The sequence below is a fragment of the Pogoniulus pusillus genome, chromosome 5 (genome assembly GCF_015220805.1).
Source record: "Pogoniulus pusillus isolate bPogPus1 chromosome 5, bPogPus1.pri, whole genome shotgun sequence".
Taxonomy (NCBI): Eukaryota; Metazoa; Chordata; class Aves; order Piciformes; family Lybiidae; genus Pogoniulus; species Pogoniulus pusillus.
Window position 1 is genome coordinate 26,406,619 of NC_087268.1, and position 21,288 is coordinate 26,427,906.

General features: G+C 42.7%; 1 protein-coding gene across 1 annotated transcript in view; it reads right to left on the reverse strand.

Moving 5' to 3' along the window:
• Positions 1-879: 879 nt before the first annotated feature.
• CREG2 (cellular repressor of E1A stimulated genes 2) overlaps positions 880-21,288 on the reverse strand; it is a 28,655-nt gene continuing 8,246 nt past the window's right edge. Inside the window, exons 3-4 of the mRNA XM_064143603.1 lie at positions 7,852-7,965; positions 880-6,118 (exon numbers count right to left, since the gene is read on the reverse strand). Coding sequence (XP_063999673.1) covers positions 5,971-6,118; positions 7,852-7,965 — 262 coding nt within the window. The 3' untranslated portion in view covers positions 880-5,970. The remainder of the gene's footprint in view (positions 6,119-7,851; positions 7,966-21,288) is intronic.

Consider the following 21,288-nt stretch of genomic DNA (forward strand, 5'->3'; position numbering starts at 1 on the left):
GATGAGAGGTGGCTTGGGGCGCTCGCAGACTGGGACACCCTGCTGGCCTGGGCCGGGCGATTCTGAATGGGGGGCACAAGTTCAGGGGGGGGTGAACAAGCTGGCCCCCGACGCGGAACTCGGGGCATTAACCGGGCTCCTGCGCGGAGGCCATTTGCGGCAGCCTTCCATGCAGCAGCCTGCCTCCACAAATGAGCACTTGGAGGTTGCTTAGTCTTTAACCCTAGTGAGGAGTGTCAGTTCTGAGTCCAGTCCATCAATTTACTCAGTGACACACGTGTGAATTTAAGTTAGTCACCACTCCACCCTTCAGGGCACACCTTGTCTTAGATTAGAGGTAAGGAAGATTTTTTTCAAGGGTAGTGAGGCACAGGTATAGGTAGTGCAGAAAGGCTATGGATGGACCCTCCCTGGAAACACTCAAGGACAAGACTGGGCTTTGAGCCGTCTGGTTTAGTGGAAAGTGTCCATGCTCATATCAAGGATGGTGAAACTAAATGGTCTTTAAAGTCACTTCTAAGCCAAATCATTCTATAATTCTATCCAAGGGTAAAGCATGTCCTCTGTAGTGAAGACAGCTGGAGCGCTGGAAGCAATAGCGGACAAGGAGAAGGTTGTGGCCAGAAGCCAGCTAGGAATAGTGTGATGCACAGCAATGCAGAAGAAAGGGAACAAAGCCATTCAAGTTCAGATAGAAAAGATGCTTGTGCTATTGTACTGCAGGGAGCTCATTTCAGAAAGAAGAAAAGGTAAAGAGGGTCAGTACCATGTAAAAACACCTAGAGAAAAAACTATATTGAAGAAAGAGACAAAGGTACTGATTGTTTTAGGGATTCGTCTTCCATTAAATAGAAATATTTGATATGTACTTAGATATGCTTAGAGTCTTTCCTATTCTTTTATTAAAAATAGCTGTACCTTTTTCCAGCTTGTGAAATGAATCATTTGTTTTCACCAGCTACTGGTCTTTTCTGAATTGTCTTATGCACCCATTTTTCCTTCAGATGTAGATGGTTGTGTGATCATATGTTGTTACCTATGTTGTCAAACAACACTGTCAAACTTAGGTAATGTCCTTCCTAATCTTGATTACATGTTGTGGCTGCTGATGCAGAGTCTAGTAGAGCCTTGGAATAGTTTGTGCAGAAGGTGTCTGTCATCAGGCAAAAGCCATGAGGTCCATGAGCTGCCCTAGTCTATGTTGGCACCAAGAACTATGTGTTCCTACTTCTATTCCAGAGTCATTGTTTAAATAAACAAACAAACAAATCACTTCGAACCAAACATATTCATTAAAGTAACTCTTTAGCAGTCTCCAAAAATATTTGGCAGTGTTGGGACCCTCTCCAAAGGCATCAAGCATTGTAAGAACAAGATTAAAGTAGCAAAATAAAGAAGACAGCCAGGAATGAACAGATAAAGTAATGTGGAAGGGGCTGTGGAGAAGGAGTTGGAAGTTGAGAGAACATATTAAAACTAGAGTTAATGATGAAATAATAAAGAAAAAGAGCATATGGCAACAGAGGTGCAGGAGAATGTTAGATGGGAGAGGGCATATGGAGTCACTAGGAGAGTAGAGGCAGGTAAGGGGTGAACTGTGCTGAGGGATGGCCAATGTAGACAATTTGGAAGGACCACAAATTCAGTATTTGGCAAAAAGCAGATACAGAAAGATCGTCAAGACTTTAGTGAGTCAAAAAATGCTGTTTAAATAAGAATTTTTCAGTAAAAAAGTGAAAGACATAATGAAATCAGAATAGACATTACTCCAGAAATGGGATAAAAGTATAAAGAACCAGTAGGAAGGGAAAGAAGAGCTGCAGGAAATGCTCTTGTAAAATATGAATTCGTTGGAAATATGAAAATGATGTTCACTGGGATTTGTACAAGTTAGGAAACTGTTGTTATGGTCCTCATGGCACACGTAGTCCAGCCAGTGGCAAGACAGAGTGTAAGGCATAAATAGGAAATATAGACTCTTTCCAAAACCTTTATTTGCTATGAAGCAGGAATTTTAGTGGGATAGCCTGAATTCTGTTGAAAGGAGATGGTGCAGGAAAGCAAGATGAAAAAGTAAATTGTCAGCCTTGACTTCACAAAGCGTGCCAGAGGAAAGTGCACAGTGGAGAACAAGCTGTAACAAGAACTTGTAAGAGCAAGGCTAGCAGGGGAAGAAATAGCATCGAGGAAACTTCCAAAACACCATTGAAGCACACCTGAGAGGTGAGCGCTCAGTCCCCGTGTACAGAAAAGAAGAGCAAACGTTGTTAAGAGTGACATTTAACTCCCATAGCGAAGGCAAAGCTGACAGTAATGAGAAGATGAAGGAAAGATAAAAGGTGCTTGGTTAGACTTTTTTCTCTTGAGAAAAGCAAGGCCGTGGTGAGGCAGAACTGAGTCTCAATTCCCAGAAATATTTCCAGATAAATTAGCTTGGTTCAGGAAAAAAAAAAAACGTAGATGTTCATATCAAATAGAAATTATAATGGCTGTCAGCTAAAGGTCATTACTCTGACTAATGTTGTACTGCAGACTCAAGAATATTCTAACTGCAGCTCCCACTATGAAATTTGTTTTATTTGCATTTCCTCTCAATTTTGTTAACAACGTTCAGTATCTTTAGAAAATAAAGTACATTGCAAATTGCAACACACATCCAGAAACAAGACAGATTGCATTTCATCCACCAAAGTGACAAAATTTTACTCAGAAAGGGAGCGTTCTTTGGTTAAATAAAAGCAGCAGTTCAGACTAGCTGTGCTGAAACCCTGCACATGCATTATGTTTGCACAGATTGGGACAAAGTGAGAACCCGAGCTTAGAACTTTGCCTTCCTTTTTTTCAGCAAGTATGTGGACATGACTAAATGCATATCTTCAATATTGCAAAACCATCAAGTTTTAAATAATATACATTGCACAACAAGCTCTTGGAGGGAAGCTACAGAAATAACTCAAACACAAAACACATGAAAATATATTACACATCAGTTAGTGGAAATGCTTAATTAATTTATCATGACTTTTTTATAACATGTTTGTTTGACCTAATAATTAAAGCACAACGAATAAAGAGGATTTTTGCTATTGATTTTAATCAAAGACAGACCCTTTGCAGTCTCGAGGAACTATCTCCAGAAGACTCTTTGGATTAAAAGCTTCAACAAACCTCACTTATTACATGATGAACATTATCACTTGAGATATTTGTCAGTTTAAAGAAAAACCCTCAGTAGTAATTAATTTACATTAATAATGTAAAGCCCAATCAAGCAAACTATTACCTCCTCAGGTTTTTGGGTTTGGCCGATTTTGTTTTTGGTTTTCCCCACCAAAAAATTCAGTTCAAAACATGCAAGTCATATTTTTGATGAATTTCTACAGACTTTCGAGGTCTTTATGGTAGCTATTCCTTGGTAGGAGGAAGCATGAAATGAGAATGGGTGATTTAAGATGGCATTTCTTTATGAAGTCTCTTTTGTCACTGTACATGCCATTGATGTTTCTTGTTTCGAGGTTCTGTCAAGAGTCTCACAGCAGGTCCTTATAGAAAACCTTTTTGATTAATATGTCCATTTACAATATAGAAGTTACTCCAATTAATCTAGGTGAGCTGGAAGACAGCCTACAGCAAGTACGGTATTATAAATTTAAAATTACTTAGTGTACACTAAATTCTCAAACAGTTAAAGCTGCACCAGACATCGTTGATATAAACCCTTATTCCTTAAGGTAAGATTGTTAATAAATTAATGGGTAGGACATAGGATCATCTCACACTTACCAGACCAAGGACGTAAGTGAAATTGAGAGCATAGTGACATCAGCATTTCTGAAGTTATTCCTCTCTTCAGTGTACACTGAGTTTATATACTGGATTTTCTTAATATATGTGTGTGTGTTTAAGGGCAGAGGAGAAAGCAAGAAGTTTGTGTTTCTCTGGGAATAGCAGTGAACTGGGATAATGAAACATGTAATTAAACTTGCCTGGAAGTGTTAGAGTTGTGTAGATTCTTTTACAGCATCTAGTACTCTGCCCATTGAACTCAGTTTTTAAAGTCCCATTACCCACAGTGGACAAAATTTCAGATCCATAGTGGACAAATACCTCCTTGGCAAAATTATATGGATCAAGGAACATACCAGTTGATGCTATTCAATATATCTGTACAGGGCAAGCTATTTCGCTTGGGTACTACACAGTGCAAGATGTGGGGCAAACTCAAGTGGGAAAATATTGCACATCTGCCAAGGGGAAAAAAAAAAAAGATAGATTCATGCAGGGCACCTCCTCCTTCGTGTGATTACCTCTGCAAAATATCCGCACTGCTAACAGAATCTCTGGCAATGAGACAAGGGGAAAAAATGCCAAGTGGGTCTCTAAACAAAGTTTTTGCCCTGCGTTTGTCTTCAGTTCTTAAAGGTTATCGGGAATGTTAGGGATTCCCAGAGCCTTGAACTTGCTCGAGGGCTATTTGGCCCCTGGTAGTTAAAGCAGCATGGTGCCCAGTTCTGCCCCTGGCATTACGCCCTGTCTTTATGCCCAAACCAAAATACACTCAGCTGCACTTAATTGGCTTCCAGCTGGTCATAGCTCATGCAGCTGCCTCTGAGATCTGCTCAGGGATTAACCTGTACAAGCTCAGGTCACTTGCCCAGGGATCCAGGCTCATCCTGAGCCCAGCCATGGTCCTGGCTAGTATGCAGAGTACAGGTGCCCTCCCCGGGGACTTTGGAAAACCTTCCCCACAGGCACAGAAACCCCATGTCAATGTATCTCTTTCTTAATGTAGCAGAGAGAACAGCCATGTAATTTACAAACTGTGTAATGACTTGGCTGGTTAGCCACAGTATCCTTTCTTACTATGATACCCCTTGGAACTGTAGAATAAGTTTACCAGGACATCCAGAGAATGGGATGAAGGTGAATAAAATACCTTTGATCTCTTTTGGTATTGTTACGTGACATGGCCATTCATAAGGTGTTTGCAACAAAACAAACACACTCAGAAAATGAGTGGCCTGAATTACCTGTCATTAGGCTTCTTTAAAAATATATATGCATGAAGAAGTCATTTAAGACCTGATGAGGAAACAGAGTTAAGGGACTGGATCCACCCCTAGATGAGTTAGCACAAATGAGCTGAAAACAAAGTGGTGGCTGGAGAAGGGATAAAACCCCCCTTGTACTACAGGCTATTAAAACTGCTTTTCCTGTCTCATAACAGGAACAGACCAGCTGAAAACATTTACTTAAATTCTTCTTCTGAGAATGTTTCTACTTGTATTAGGATAATCCTTGTGAGTCTGATTTGGTTTTGGCCCTTAACATGTTTAACCAGCTTTGTGTCAGTGAGAGACAAGTTATATTGGAACTGTGCTGTTTGAACTGCCTGCATTTTTTCTACTAAAAGAGAACATTTCTACTCAATTTCCAAGTCATACATCAAATGATCCAGTTAGGGAAAAACACAGGTAGAAAATATAAGTTATCAAAAAAGTTGTTTTTTTTAACTGAAATATCTAGATCATCAGCTATTAAGTTTCTGTTAGAAACTTAGAAAGCAAGAGAGACCGAGCAGCAGTAATACCTCCACAATGCAGAGGGTTCTGAATAGGCAATCTGCTTTTTCTGTAAATCAGAACATTATATTTAGCACACATGGTAGTTTCCCTGTGGGTGCACAGCAAGAGAAGTCAAAACAAACAGACACAAAGCATTTTTAAGCAACGTGTAAGATGATGCATTGCCTGTTTGAGATGACAAGTTTGTACATTGCAGGGCAGGGCTAGTATCCACCTCTCCTTTATAATTCGAAAGTCTGTGTCAGTTTATTTTCACTCTGCTCCATGTGAGGCAGGACTATTTTGAAGCCTTTTGGGAAAAAATAAAAAATAAAGTATCATCCAGCATGACATTTTCAAAGTGTTTGGAAGGGAGGCTCAGATCTCTATCTTGAAGCCCATTCTATCATCCTTTACTTGGAACTGCTTTTAAATACTCTTCTACTGCAATAGCAAAAACTTCTCCATACCAGCTTTGAAGCCAGATGTGTTCAATGTTCATTTTCATGAAGAACCACTCATAGCTACGAGGCCACTTTCTTACCACTGGGTGCCTGGAATGACAAAGAAAAAGGTTTGGTTTGGTTTGTTTTTAATTAGCCTTCTTTAGCCTGGTGTGCTCAGCCAGAATGAGACCTGAGATCTGACAACCACCACCATTCATCTCTTTTGCCTTCTCTTGCAATAAGGTTTATGATCGCCCTAGTCTGGTGGGAACTGCAGTGAAAGCAGCCAGCAAAACTCACCTTCCCCCATTGTGGAACCCCACCTCTCAAAGCAGATGGGTTTGGTTTTTAAGAAAATGAAAAACAGCTAGGGGAGATTCTCCAAAGGTGTGTCAGGGCTGTGCTTGTATCTGTTCAAAGGAAACGGTGTAGGAAAATATTACATCTTTGGTAGCAGCTATTGTGCTACGTCAGGAGAGCTAATAAAACTGGCTAACAGGGAGAGCACAATCTGTTTGAGCTGCTGCCCGGTAGAGCCTTCTCATACTGTTTCTCATGCCTACCTTTACAGACACTTTAAAGAGACCCTTCTCACCAGCAATACTGGGCGCAGGCATCTGTCTGCTCCTCAGAGTCCTCTGGGCACCTCTGCAGAAGATGCTTGGTAGCAGTGCACAAGGCAGATACAACAGCCCAAGCCACACTGTTCAGAGTAGCACAGAGGGAAGCGTGCAAGTCCAGGCAAGGTTGGCCCAGTGTCCCTCCGCCCCTCTTGAGGAATCCAGTGGATGCGGTGATTGCTTTAGCAACCTCTAGGTTGAGTTGGGATTTCCCATCATTTTCTGAATTGTCCCTTTTAGCACCCACAGCTGTGGCACTGGGAAGTGTCTCCAGCTACTGCTGGTGTTGAGTGGGTGAGCCTCAACAGCCTTCACCTTGTTGGTCCAGCTTTGGCTGCCTGACAGTGGAGCACCCCTCCCAAGGCGCTGGTGGCCTTTGGCTTGTGTAGGAGCCCGATTTCTGCAGAGCCTGTAAAAAAGGCTCCTGTGCTAAAACAGCCCGCATCTGCCTGCAGTCCTGCTTTTGCTACTGATGGGGAATCTGCTGACAGGGTCCCACCCTAACCCCTTCCAGCAGGCCTCTGGCCTGTTTCGTATTCCAGCCCATGCCAGTCTCCCCGGCAGTATTCGACTGACCAGGCAGGGTGTGCCTCGAAGACCATTCCTGGCAGCCAGTGTGGGAGGTTCGTGCCCCAGCTAAGGTTCAGGCTTTTCATGCTTACTGTTCTGAAGACCTGCTGGAGGGCATGGGGACACACCCTGGGTGTGTGTGTGTATGTCTGGATTGTGTTTGCATCTGCTCAAAGGAAACTGTTCAGCAACTATTATGGCTTTGCTAATAGTTGTCCTGGTAGGTCAGAAGAGGTAGTAGGACTTGTAAGCTCCACCCTGCAGCCCAAAGGTAAGGGGTTTCCGATGAAGAGCAGTACGTGTCCTAAGGGGGGGAAGAAGCATTGCTGGTAAGGAATGCAGCCTGGATTTATGGAATCTCACCTTGGAGCCAGGTGAAATGTTTTCATTATCTCCAGATTGTAAACCATGTGCCTTACTGGAGTCCAACACTGACTAATTGCATTTCCATGTTTTGTTATCTCAAGAGTTAAAAGGAGGTTGCACAGCTCTACCTGCTGTTCCAAGCCACACAGGAGTCAACATTCTTCATGGCCCCAAAGTAAAGATCAGGCTTGCTACTTCTCAGATTTTCTGTACCAAATGGCCACGATCTTGTATTTGTCTCACAACTGCAGGTTGTACTCTACTATGTGCCTGTTACATACAGACCTGGAAAACATTGCTTGCTTGGCAAATTCCACTTCCTCCGGAGGCACCGTGACCATCTGCCCCATGAGAGTCAGCCTGGCACACCTTGGATCCTCGGGATCGATCACGTTTTTTCTGTGCGTAGAGAAAAATGCTCAGCTGTAACAGTTTGGTTTCTTTGTCAAGTGCCTGTTGTTTCTTTTGAGAAATGTGAACTCCTGCTCACGTGTAAAAAGCTGCAGTATTATGTCAAGCCTTGCAGGCCTTCTCTACACCCTGCTCTAACACTTGGGAGGGCTCTTAGAGAAATACCTACCTGAAACCTTAACTCTGCTGAAAAGGTATTTGCTTAATCTTAACTTATGCTCTTCAAATTTGGATTGTGCTACGTTTAATTGTAAAAAATGTGAAAACGGTGAGTTTTCAGCCACACAAACAGGCTTGAATTCAGGATTTTTCAAAGAACTAACAAGATGGTGAGTGTGCTAGTTTGAGCCTAGCTAGAATGTTTTGGTGAGAACTAGATTACAGGCTCTGGAAGGAAAACAAGGCTGATGTCTACCTCACTCATTGGCGTGCTGAGATGTATAAGAACAAGAATCCAAACATAAAGTACTTCTCGCTTCTACTTCTGCTGGGGAACTGCCTGAGCTGCATCTCTCTCTAGCCTCTTTGACTAATCCACTTTGCTTCCTAACCCCCTGGATGAACCTCCATTCTTCCTTGGGACTGGAGTAAGGTTGAGAGGGGTAGGGGGAAGGTGAAGGGGCGGTTGGGAACCCCTCCTGTGAGCTCAGGTTTCTGGGAGGGGAGTTGTGTTTCTGTATTACCTTTTACCTTGTATATTTCCATATATAACTGTATATACTGTAACTATCTGCTTGTATATTCCGCTAAGCTGTAAATAAATAGCTTCATTCTTTTTCCAGAGCTGGCTGAGTCTAGTCTGGATGATTTTCAAAGTGTGGGGGGGTGTGGAACACCCAAACCGTCACAGTTAGTCTGTCCCTGGGCCTACAAAATAACTGCATACATCTATTTGTGCATAAAATGTATGTTTTTTTTTCACAGAATCACAGAATTGTTTCAGTTGGTAAAGACCTCTAAGACCATCAAGTCCAACCATTGACATAACACCACCGTGGTTACTAAACTGTGTCCTGAAGTGCCACATCTAGACATTTTTTTTTTAATGCCTCCAGGGACAAGGACCCCACCACCTCCCAGGGCAGGCTACCCTGACCACTCTTCAGTAAGGAAATTTTTCCTAATATCCAATCTAAACCTCCCCTGGCACAACCTAGTCCATTTCCTCTTGTTCCATCACCAGTTACTTGGGAGCTCAACAACCACCTCACTACAATCTCCTTTCAGGTAGTTGTAGAGAGCAATTAAGTCTCCCCTCAATCTCCTCCAGACTAAACAATCCCAGTTCCCTCAGCCACTCATTACAAGACTTGTTCTCCAGACCCTTCACCAGCTTCATTGCCCTTCTCTGGATGCAGTCTAGCAACTCAGTGTTTTTAGTGGAGAAAGGGGCTCAAAACTGAATGCTGTACTCAGGGTATGGCCCCACCAGTGCCAAGTACATAGTGGCACAATCGCTTCCCTATTCCTGCTGGGAATGCCCTTTCTGAGGCAGGCCAAGGTGCTCTTGGCTGTCTTGGCTACCTGAGCACACTGCTGGCTCATGTTCTGTTGGCTGTCAACCAGCACCCAGGGTCCTTTTCATCTGGGCAGTTTTCCAGCCACTGTCTCCCAAGCCTGTAGCATTGCATCAAATTGTGGTGACCCAAATGCACTTAGCCTTCTTTAATCTCATGCAACTGGCCTTGGCCCATCACTCCAGCCTGGCCAGATCACAGAATCACAGAATCATAGGATGTCAGGGACTGGAAGGGACCTTGAAAGATCATCTAGTTCAACCCCCCTGCCAGAGCAGGATCACCTATAGCAGATCACACAAGAACACATCCAGGCAGGTTTTGAATATCTCCATAGAGGGAGACTCCACAACCCCCCCGGGCAGCCTGTTCCAGTGTTCTGTCACCCTCACAGTGAAAAAATTCTCCTCATGTTTATATGAAACTTCCTATGCCTCAATCCCTCTGTAGAGCTTTTCTACTGTCAAACAGATCACCACTCCCAACCAGCTTGGTGCCATCTGAAAACTCACTGAGGGTGCACTCAATCCCCTCACACAGGTCATTGATAAAGATAGCAAACAAGACTGGCCCCAATACCGAACCCTGAGAAAAGCCACTTGTGACTGGCTGCCAACTGGCTTTAACTCCACTCACCACCACTCTTTGGGCCTGGCTGTTCAGCCAGTTTTTAATCCAGCAAAGCATCCACCCATCCAAGCCATGAGCAGCCAGTCTCCCCAGGGGATGCTGTGGTAGGTAGTTTCAAATACTTTACTAGAGTCCAGGTAAACAATACCCACAGCCTTTCCCCTGTCTACTAAGGCAGTCACCTTGCCATAGCAGGAGATCAAGTTTGTCAGGCAGGACTTGTCCTTCATGAACCTGTGCTGAGTGGGACTGACTGCCTGGTTGCCCTGCACATTCAGTGTAATGTCACTCAGGATGATCTGCTCCATGACCTTCCCTGGCACCGAAGTCAGACTGACAGGTCTGTAGTTGCCCAGATCCTTCTTCTGACTCTTTTTGTAGATGGGCATCACATTTGGGGACCTCCCCACTTAGCTAGCACTGGTGGTAAATAAAATGAAGGATAGGCACTCTTTCCTGTGCCTATCCTAGAAACCCAACCCTTGTTAATTTTAACCATTTTTCAACTGCTTTATGCTAAAGAGACAATTAAGATCTATTAGAAACAACCTCTCCTGCTTCCTTCATCTTTCAGACCCAAACGGGGAAATAACTTGTTGCTTTTTGGCTCTTTCTGTACCATAATAATAAATAACTCCCATTAATAGCTGTGGGGAAATTGCTGACTCTGACATATACAATGCAAGTATATAAATCATAAGTAAATTGACCAGTTGCCAAAAAAGTGCAGTATGAAATGACTGCAAAGGCCTGACCTTGGCAAGTGCTAAGCAGCCCCAAACCCCATTGCCAGCAGTTTGAGACTGCTCAGTATCTCAAAGGACTGTCTCCCCACATAAGAGCAAAACCCTGAGAAACTACATTAGGAAATGAAGACTGCATTTCTTCTTCTCTGTGTTTTAATCTGAAACAGTAAATCACAGTAAATTACATCTCATCTCTGTGATTTTACTTAAGGATCTTGGCTTTAACCCTTTAGTCTTAACAGCCTGCAATCTGCAATGGCTTTTTTGGTTGCTGTTGTAATTCTCAGTATGTGTCTGCTGCACGCAGGAAACATATGGACATCCCCCTGCAGCTAATTTAACACCTGCAGATTCCCCACAGATGGTGATGAAAGACCACGTAGCTCACTGGATAAGTATCTGCTTTTACAGATACACAGGGCCCTGAACAGAGATAGGCAAGGAAGTATAGTGGGCTGATTGATACTCTGCTATGCCCATTAAGCACTTGGCACCATCTGTAGCCTCTGCTCCAAAGAGCCATTTGCAGTCTCATCATCTCTGGGATGGTTTTTCAGCATCCAGTTCGGTCTGGACCTGCAGTTGCCTGAAGAAGGTGTTCAGCTTAATGACCTGTGGACAAACTACTCCTCTTCCTCTACCGTATTTTGTGCAGATGCTAAAGATCAAGCTCAAACTTTCTGTTCACCTCAGTAATGGCCTAATTTTCTCTAGTACATTTTATTTCTGTATTATGAAATAATAAATGAATGGTGTTCCTAGTACCTGACTATGTGTACAGCCTACTCTGACACTGAGTTTGTTTCTATCAGTATGTATTCAGAACACACACTTGTCTATACAGTCCCCTTGGCATGCTGTAGAGCCTCACTGCTAACCCCCACTGAAGGTGCAGTTTCCTAGTTGGCCTGAGAGTGTCCAGTCCCTTAAGTAGTGCAGCTTCATGCCCCAACGATGCTCACAGCCTTTCTTTTGCCCGGGGTTAGTGTGTTTGGTGGCCATTCAGCATCCATGGCCCAATGAGACTCTCATGCACCAAACCACAAATAAATATAGGCAAATAGTTACGAAAGTGTAAAGAGAGGACCTCAGTCTCACAAAGTGTAACAGGTGAGAGCTTGCAAGCCAGCAGCCAGGGCAGCACAGATTAGAATCATAGAATCATAGAATCAACCAGGCTGGAAGAGACGTCCAAGATCACCCAGTCCAACCTATCCCCCAGCCCTATCCTAACATTCTTGCAACTGTTAGCCCTGAAAGTCCATTTGATATCATCTCCTGACCTATTGTTATCTATTTGCTTAACCTTAACACCCTCTAAATATGTATTTAACTTGATGATACTTTAAAATGTGAAAGGGGAGGGCCTTCTCACTAGTAAAACTTCAGTTTTGCTTTGAACTCATCACCATGTATCTCTCAGTATGAAATCGTTTGCTCCACAGCCTAACCGAACTGTAAAACAGATGAAGAGTCTGGAAAAGCAGGAGTAGTCGCAAGTGCTTTTCTTGAGTGTAGCTCCTACCTAAGACGTTGCTAATGACTTTCAGAAAGGAATTAGAAAGGGATCACTGTTAAAGGATGTCTGCATTTCAGAGTGGATCAAAGTGATAGATTTCGGTGTGATCAGGAGCAGTGAGAGATTTTGGTCTGACACCTTCGCACATTACAATTATTTTACCTTTTCGTGCAAGCACAAAGCATGCCTATTGATTCTGAATAGGCAAGCCACATGACATTGCTTTGCTTAATCAGTGAATAGGGCCTGCCTTTGCTGAGAGGGCTTTTTGCCTGATAGGACTAGTGTCAGATGTAGCTCTTCCCTGATTTACAGGGAGAAAATGCTCTCCACACGAACCCCCACACACTGTAAATCCATACCTAGAATAGTTTTATTTCTGATTTTTTGTTGTTGTGGGGTTTTTTAAATTATTATTATTAGTTTGTTTGTGTTTTGTTAGTTTTGGGGGTGTGTGTGTGTGTGGTTTTTTGTTTGTTTTGTGCCTATCTCCTTCTTCTGTATGCAGCTTACTGTATGCTCTTGTGAGTCAGGGTTGTACACCTATCGACATAAACAATGCTATCTTCCCAGAAGTTATTCAAGCTGAATTTTGTACATTGTACATGGCAATAATATTCTGGAAGCATTGTTTATTTTCCTGGAAAATGAGTCAAGTAAATTATTTGTTGGAATTATTTTAAATGAAGTTTTGGAAGAACTGAAGAGGACAATGGTACATTTGAGTTCAGTACACAGTGTTATTACTTTGGCTTTGCTTTTAGCACTGCCTCTTATCGTAGGTTTTCTGTTTCAGAATAGGAACTTTGTATTCTAATCTTACATTAGCATTAGTATTTTCTTTATCAAAGGAACCATGCATACTCCAAAGTAAATCTGTTTCTGCCTTTTTTTTTTTTTGCATTTCCTTAATAATGAGTGATTACTTCTATAGGAATATTACTAATCTCACAGCTGCCACTTCTAAATCCATCACAAACAGGTCTTGAATTTTTAGAGGTGTTGCCAGTGCAGCTAATGTATATGCAGCCTTTGCATCTTAGGAGTAAAGGAATATAGCCAGGGATATATTTCATATTTTAACTAAAGATAATAAAGGGATGCCAGGATAAATAAGCATATTTACTCAAATATTCCTCCCTCACATCTATAGACGTGCAGTCAAGCATTGCCTAGTGCTTTTTCTGCCTTCTGTATATATAAACACATATTCACCTCTCAGTCCTTGGGTTCCTTTTATCTTTGCTGGTACAAGGACAAGTAGATGCAGAGGAGCAGCTTTATATAACATTTGTGCACTGCTGACTGGGGATGAGGAGGAGGCAGAACCAGAGGAAGAAACATGCTGGGGACACTGTCTCTCAACTGAGGAAACCTGAGATGGCTTCTCAAGCTTTTTCTTTATCAGAATCAGGTGCTTTGTCTCCCTGGAGAGGATTTCATGAAGGCTGTGATAAAATATGAAGTGAGGGTAAGAGAAAGCAGGGAAGTCTGTAGGGAGACCAAGCAATGTGGAACACATTTATTGTCTTATGCTTATTTAAAATACATACATGTTGTTGCAGAACTTGAGGGAAGCCAAATTAAAACAGAAGATTCAGTTTACACATTTTATAAGAACCCAGTGCATTAAGAGAGATCATCTTAATTATTCATCTGATTTGTGTCAAGAGAATAATGTACTGCTTTCATTCCTCTGCTTATAGTGAGAAAATTAGGTATGCCAAGTTTGACCAAGTCCAGGCAGTTGTTTCTATCAAGCATATGAGATGAGAACATGAGCTGCATTCACTTCCAAAGGTGCCAGCTTTACAGAGCTTAAGGAGAACTCTGCATCCAAATGAAGTAAGTTTCCCAACAGAGATGCAATGCCACTAAGTGCTCTGCTGATGGACACATCCCACTTACTTTACTGCATATCACTTCCGCACTTTCTGGGCCATGGTTCAAGAGCAGTTCAGAGTAAAGAGTGCCACCTACTCATTAAATTGTTTACTACACTAGCCATCTCTTGGATTTTAATTAGAAGGATCCTATCCAATAACTGGCCAAGCCCAGACCTGATGAACTCATATTTCAGGCTGATGTGGGCTATATTGGCACACAAATTGATGATGTTGGACTTTGTTGGGATTCCCTTTTGCAGCTGAGATCTCTGTTTTGACTGATGATGCCATCTCCTTGTTTCTGACCAAGAATATTCCTGAGTATTATCTTAATTCTCAGCCTCTGAAGTCCATTAATGAAGTGATATGGCTCTGGCACAGTTCAGCAGTAAAGGCAAACCAGGAGTTTGTTTGAGACCACTTGGGAAAGAAAAGCAGGTTATCACTGAAAGGGAACTGTTAGGAAGTCAGGAGGGTTCAGTAATCATCCAGAGACCGTGGGAGGAATCAGGGCCTTATGGAGGGGAAACTATTTCTTCTTTCTCATCTTCCTTTTCCCACAGAGGAGCTGCTATCCTTCTCCTCTACCCCCCTGAGGAAGCAACACCTTCCATCCTCCTTGTCATGATCTATAAATCCTCCTCATCTTCTCTGAATGTGGTTCTCCCTGCCATGTTAGAAAGCACTACTTTTACCCATCCACTTCTTGAGCAGAATAGAAGTTGGAAAATATTTTTTCCTAGTAAAGAGAAGGAAAGAGAAAACCAAGATGAAAGCCCCAGAGAATAATTTTCCAACTTTTCTACTTTAGAGTATGCAGCTCGTGAGTGGCATCAGGGCAATGTGGCAGTGACTGTCTACAGAGATTCCAGCCTTTTCTACAGTGGTAGCAGCAGTCCTACAAAGACATGCAATTAGGAAACAGCTCATCCCTGCCACTTCCTGCAGACACAAGGTAAGCACCCTGTCACCCTCTGCAGGGCTCCTCCTTGCCTAACCTCAAACTGGGCATGAAGCAAAAACTGAGTTATTTGCTAGTATTTAAAATACATCATAGGATTTTTTTTGTCCCCTAAAATGTACAGAAAGCAAGGGAAGAAATGCTATGTTCTCAGAGAATTACTGTTAAATGCTTATCATTTTGATTCATAAACGTGATACATTTTGCAAAGCAAGTTATCCTCCTTACACATTTCATTTGCTCACCACTAACTACCACAATCTCCAAAGCAGAAAGAACACATTGGTGCTGCTAATCTGCGTAGCACAAACGTCAAACAAAATCTCTGCTGAAAGCAATTTCATAATCTGAAAAGCTGTTGCTGGCCTTCAGATGGATACAGCTGGGCAGTTTTGCCCTGCCCTGCTTTGATTTTGACAAGAATTCCTTTATCAGCTGTGTTTGAGAATCAGCAAAGATAGTGAAAACACATTATTGCTTTTGGAAGAGCAGTCTTGTGTTCTGAATGTGAAATCAGGCTTGAGAGCTGAAGAGAATTGGTACAACAGCCACTCTGCATCTAAGGGAGCCTGTAATTCACCTGTAATACCTGGTTTGTGTTTAAATAATTTCACCCTTCCTAGAAGACATTCCTTCTTAGAATGTTTTAATTAAGATTTTGAAAATGAAGTCAGTCAAGTTGTCTGTATTCATTGACAATAATGACTGATTTCTTTAGCTGAGGCTTTATGTTTCAGACAGGAAACTTTTATATGTTAACCATATACAGTTCACAGAGGAAAAAAAAATCAAACCATCCACTATTTCTGTAAAGAGAGTCAGAGAAACACATACTACTTCACTAGAAAGAGATTTTGGGAAGTCAGTTATTTAGGAATAGAGGGGAAAACAGTAATTTAGAGCAATATTGTGTGCACTAGGTCACGATGATGGTAGGTTTCATATTTGACTTTCCAATTTGGTATCTTCCTGATTTCTTTTAAATATAGATTTTTGAGGAACAGTTACTGACATAATTATTTGCATGTGACTAAAAAAGGGCCAACATAAATACCAGAACTAGAAATGTGTCTGAGCCACAAAACCAGGAGGTAGATCTCAAAAATTGTGATGTCTGAATTCAAGCTTTGTCTTCTGCATGTGTCATTTCTCTTTGTGTGAAGGTGCAGTACCAAATTTCTTTGTTACGTTTATCCTCTCGTGAACACAATGACTTTACAAACCCAGAGGTAGCTATATGTTGGATGGACAACAGACATCTCAAAGTCTTAGCATCTCTCAGGATTGCCCAGGAATGAAGTCAGTAGTTTTGCATGCTGTCAATCCATCAGGCAGCAAAGATCCTAAGCCACTCAATTAGCCTCCTCTTCCCATGGCCTGGTGGTATTCAGAAGCACTGAAGATGCTCAGCACTTCCTATCAGCCTTTTCAATGCAGAATTTAGGAACCTATGGAGACAGCTTACATCCACTAAAGACATGTGCCCAGTTGTACCAATCTACTACCTCAATGAGCAGATGAGCATGGTGGGTAAAATGGGTCTGATGAAGGCACCCTTGATACAGGTCATAAATAAGGAGAGAAGACTGGGCCAGTCACTCATTCACAGTCTGCAGTGTGGATTTGAAACACTGTCCTTCAAAGTAATAGCAAATGGAAAGCTGGTGGACTGACTCCAAAGCTTTTTTTGCCTTTTTCTTTTTCCCTTTTGTAAAAAAGAGTCTGTGGCAGCCATGTAACTGCTCCTTCTCTAAGAAAGCTAGAGTTGGGGCCTGTAAATGTGATGAACCTGATGTCAAGGGGGCAATACACATTTAAAATTAATTGCCTGTTTTCCAGACTGCAGCTGGCATGAGGCAGGCCCAGGAGCTTACTTGGAAAAGCAGAACCTCTGAGAAGCCTGTCTGTTGGGAAATGCCTTTAGAACAATAGCTGCTCTATTCTTTAATGTTGGGCTCAGTCTTGCTCCCTCTGAAAGCTGTAAGAATAGGACTCAATCTTTTCAGCTTGTCTGAGGCACAGACTAGCCAGCTTACTCTATTTATAACCCTGAACCATTTAATTTTTCTTGCTTCTATTATCCATTTATCAGCTTTCAGATGGGATGCACTGTAGTTGTTAATGAATGCTTTTGCTTAGCCTGACCATCAGAGAGCCTTCTCAGAGAAGTGCAGCTTGTCTTCCTCTGGGAAATGGCAATCACTAGGTCAGAGATGAGGAACCTAGACTGTGGCTGCAACATTACCATGTCTTGCAATTAGTGCCAATTCAGGTGCACCAGAGCTCTCTTTCTTTCATTATGAAATGTTATTTCTCTTATTAGCTTAGGCTTTTCAAATTTTCACTCTGATTAGATACTAAGGCTGGACCACCAAAAAGGCCACTCTGTATTCCTCACATCCTTGAAAGTGAAAATATTTATTGGAACTTGAGTTTGTTCAGAAACAAACCAAATGAAATTCACTACTAAATAAATTTAATATCAAACTGATGTACATGCACACATGTCACTTGATACTCGTTAGATCCAAGAAGACTATTGAAATGTCAGCTATGTTTTCTTTCTAAAGGCCAGAGATTTATTTTGTGTGCAGTAGGTCAGAAGCATTTTTTCAGGAGTGCCAAATACTCTCAGGAGCATTGACTACAGGCATTGATGGGTTTTCACATTTATTTTAGTTCTTGCTGCTGCGAGTAGGTTAATAAAGGAATTCTAACAAAAACCCATGTGAAAACAAACTACAAATATGTTGCTGGCATACAAGGACATGAACTTTCTCAAAGAGAACATTACTCAACTATTTTGTATAATTGTTTTGAAGCAAAAACAATTAATGGTCACAGAATCACAAAATTGTTTCAGTTGGAAAAGACCTTTAAGATCATTGAGTCAAACCATTATCTAACAGTTCTGATAGTAAACTGTGTCCCTCAGCAACACATCTATAAGTCTTTTAAACACCTCCAGGGATGGTGATTCAATGACCTCCCTGGGGATCCTCTTCCAGTGTTTGATAACCCTTTTGGTGAAAAAATGTCTTCTAATAGTCAATCTAAGCCTTCTCTAGTGCAACTTGAGGCCATATCCTACTGCCCTGCCATTTGTTGCAGGGAGAAGAGACCAGTGCTCACCTCACTACAGCCACCTTTCAGTTACTTGCAGAGGCAATGAAGTCTCCCTTTAGCATTGTGCTAGTTTGAGGCTAACTGGAATATTTTAGTGAGAAAAATTATAGGCTGTGAAAAGGAAATAATGGTGATGTCTACTTCACTCATAGGCTTGCTGAGATGTGTAAAAACAAGAACGTAAATATAGGTAAGACAGCATGAGAGAGTGTGACAGTCTCTATCTATTGGAGTTGGTGCCTGTACTTTTCCTCCTGGGCTTTGCCTGTGTAACCCAACTAATTCTGTTTCTAACCCCCTTGCTGAGCCTCCAAACTCACCTTGCATGTAAAGTATACTCTGGGATAAGATAGATGGGTGAAAAGAAGGTGGAAGGGTGGTTGGGAGCCTCTCCAGGGGACTCTGATTTCTGGGAGGGCTGTTGTGTTTCTGTATTACCTTTAACTTGCATGTTTCTGTATATAGCCATAAATACTGTAAATATCTGCTTGTATATTGTGCTAAGCTGTGAATATAAAGCTTCATTCCTTAACTTCCAGAAGGCTGAGTCTAGTCTGGGTGATTTCCTAAGGGGGAGGGGTGGGGGAGGTAACTCCCAGACCATCACAAGCCTCCTCTTCTCCAGACTAGATAATTGCAGTTCCCTCAGCCACTCCTACAAGAACTGCTCTCCAGACCCTTCACCAGCTTTATTGCCCTCCTCTGGATACAGTCCAGCAACTCAGTTCTTGGTGGAGTAAGTGGCTCAAAACTGAAGGTGTGGCCTCACCAGTGCCGAGTACAGGGAAATGATCACTTCCCAACTCCTGCTGGCTACACCATATTTTATACAGGTCAGGATGCTGTTGGCTGCCTTGGCTACCTGAGAACACTGCTGGCTCGTGTTCTATTAACTGTCAACCAGCACCTCCAGGTCCTTTTCAGCCAGGCAGCTTTCCAGCCATTTTTTACCAAGCCTGTAGCACTGTATGGAATTGTGGTGATAGAAGTGCAGGACCCAGCACTTGGCCCTTTTGAGTCTCATACTGACTGTGGCTTATCAATCCAGCCTGGCCAGATCCCTCTGCAGGGCCTTTCTACCCTCAAACAGATCACCACTCCCAACCAGCTTGGTGCCATCTGAAAACTCACTGAGGGTGCACTCAATCTCCTCACACAGGTCATTGATAAAGACAGTAAACAAGATTGGCCCAAATATTGAACCCTGAGAAAAGCCACTTGTGACTGGCTGCCAACTGGCTTTAACTCCACTCACCACCACTTTTTGGGCCTTGTTGTTCAGCCAGCTTTTAATCCAGCAAAGCATCCACCCATCCAAGCCATGAGCAGCCAGTCTCCCCAGGGGATGCTGTGTATTAGAAGGGCTGTGGCTAGTATGTTGAGAGAGGTTCTCCTGCCCCTCTACTCTACCAGGTGAGGCTGCATCTGGAGTACTGTGTCCAGTTCTGGGCCCACCAGTTCAAGACAGACATAGAACTGCTTGAGAGTGTCCAGTGCAAAGCCACAAAGATGACTGAGGAATGGAACAACTCTCTTATGAAGAGAGACTGAAGAAGTTGTGGTGCTTTAGCCTGGAGGAGACCTCATCAGTGTTTATAAATATGTGAAGGGTGAGTACCAGGAGGATGGAGCCAGGCTCTTCTCAGTGATGCCCTGTGACAGGACACTGGGGGCAATGGGTGGAAGCTGAGGCATAGGAAGTTTCATTTAAACACGAGGAGGATTTTTTTTTTTTTATTGTGGGGGTGACAGAGCACTGGAACAGGCTGCCCAGGGGGGTTGTGGAGTCTCCTTCTCTGGAGATACTCAAAACCTGCCTGGACACATTGCTGTGTGAGCTGCTATAGGTGATCCCGCTCTGGCAGCTGAGTTGCACTGGATGATCTTTTGAGGTCCCTTCCAGCCCCTGATATACTCTTATTCAGTGACTCTGTGGGAGATAGTTTCACATACTTCACTAGAGTCCTGGTAAGTAACACCCACAGCCTTCCCCTTCTCCACTAGGTGAGTCACTTTGCCATGGAAGGAGATCAGGTTCTTCGGGCAGGAACCCACCCATGCTGACTGGGCCTGACTACCTGATCTTCTAGATGGGCATCACATCTGCCAATCTCCAGCTAGCTAGCACTGCTGAGAAGTAGTGAAAAGTGGCCTGGTGAACACTTGGTAACCCTCATGTCTATGTCATCCAGCCCCACAGATTTCTCTAAGTGCAAGTGATGCAGGAAGTTTCTGACCATCTGCTTATGCATTACGGGGGCTTTATTCTGCTCCCCATCCGTATTTTCAGCTCAGAGATGCTCTTGGCTGCAAGAGCTTCTGATATTAAACCCATATATATATATATATATATATATATGTGACATTTTCCTTTATAAAGAAAACCTCACAGGTACCATTTTAGTACTATCAGGACCTGAGGTCTAATTTTCATACAGCAGAGGAAGAAACATGCTATACAAAACCTGAGCACCACATAAGGCTCTGCACTAAGGCTGCTACATGCTGTTTGCATGGCACAGCCTGCCTATCTCAGCAGGTAGAGTGCACCTTGAAAGGATGCTCGGGCTGCCCACAGCAGAGGTGCCAGCAGCAGATCCAGTGCTTTAGGCAGTGCTGGAAATAGGTCACCCCAAGCACTGACAGCTGGGTCCAGACATGCTTACTGTTTTCTTCCCTGTCACAGAACCCACAGAAGAAGCCCTTTCTGTGGGGTACTGTGTGGCCATTCGGTAGGATAGTGTGTAGGTCTGTACTTTAAGATGTTGTGAGCTTAAAATGTAAAAATCACTCATGGGTTGCTAGATAGAATGTGAATTAATTTCTGAGTCTACTTATATGTGAAAGGGAAATAAGAAATTTCAAGTCCCAGTGCCTGCATGCTTCCTGGCTGTGAGACAGCCCTAGAACTTGCTCACATTTTCCT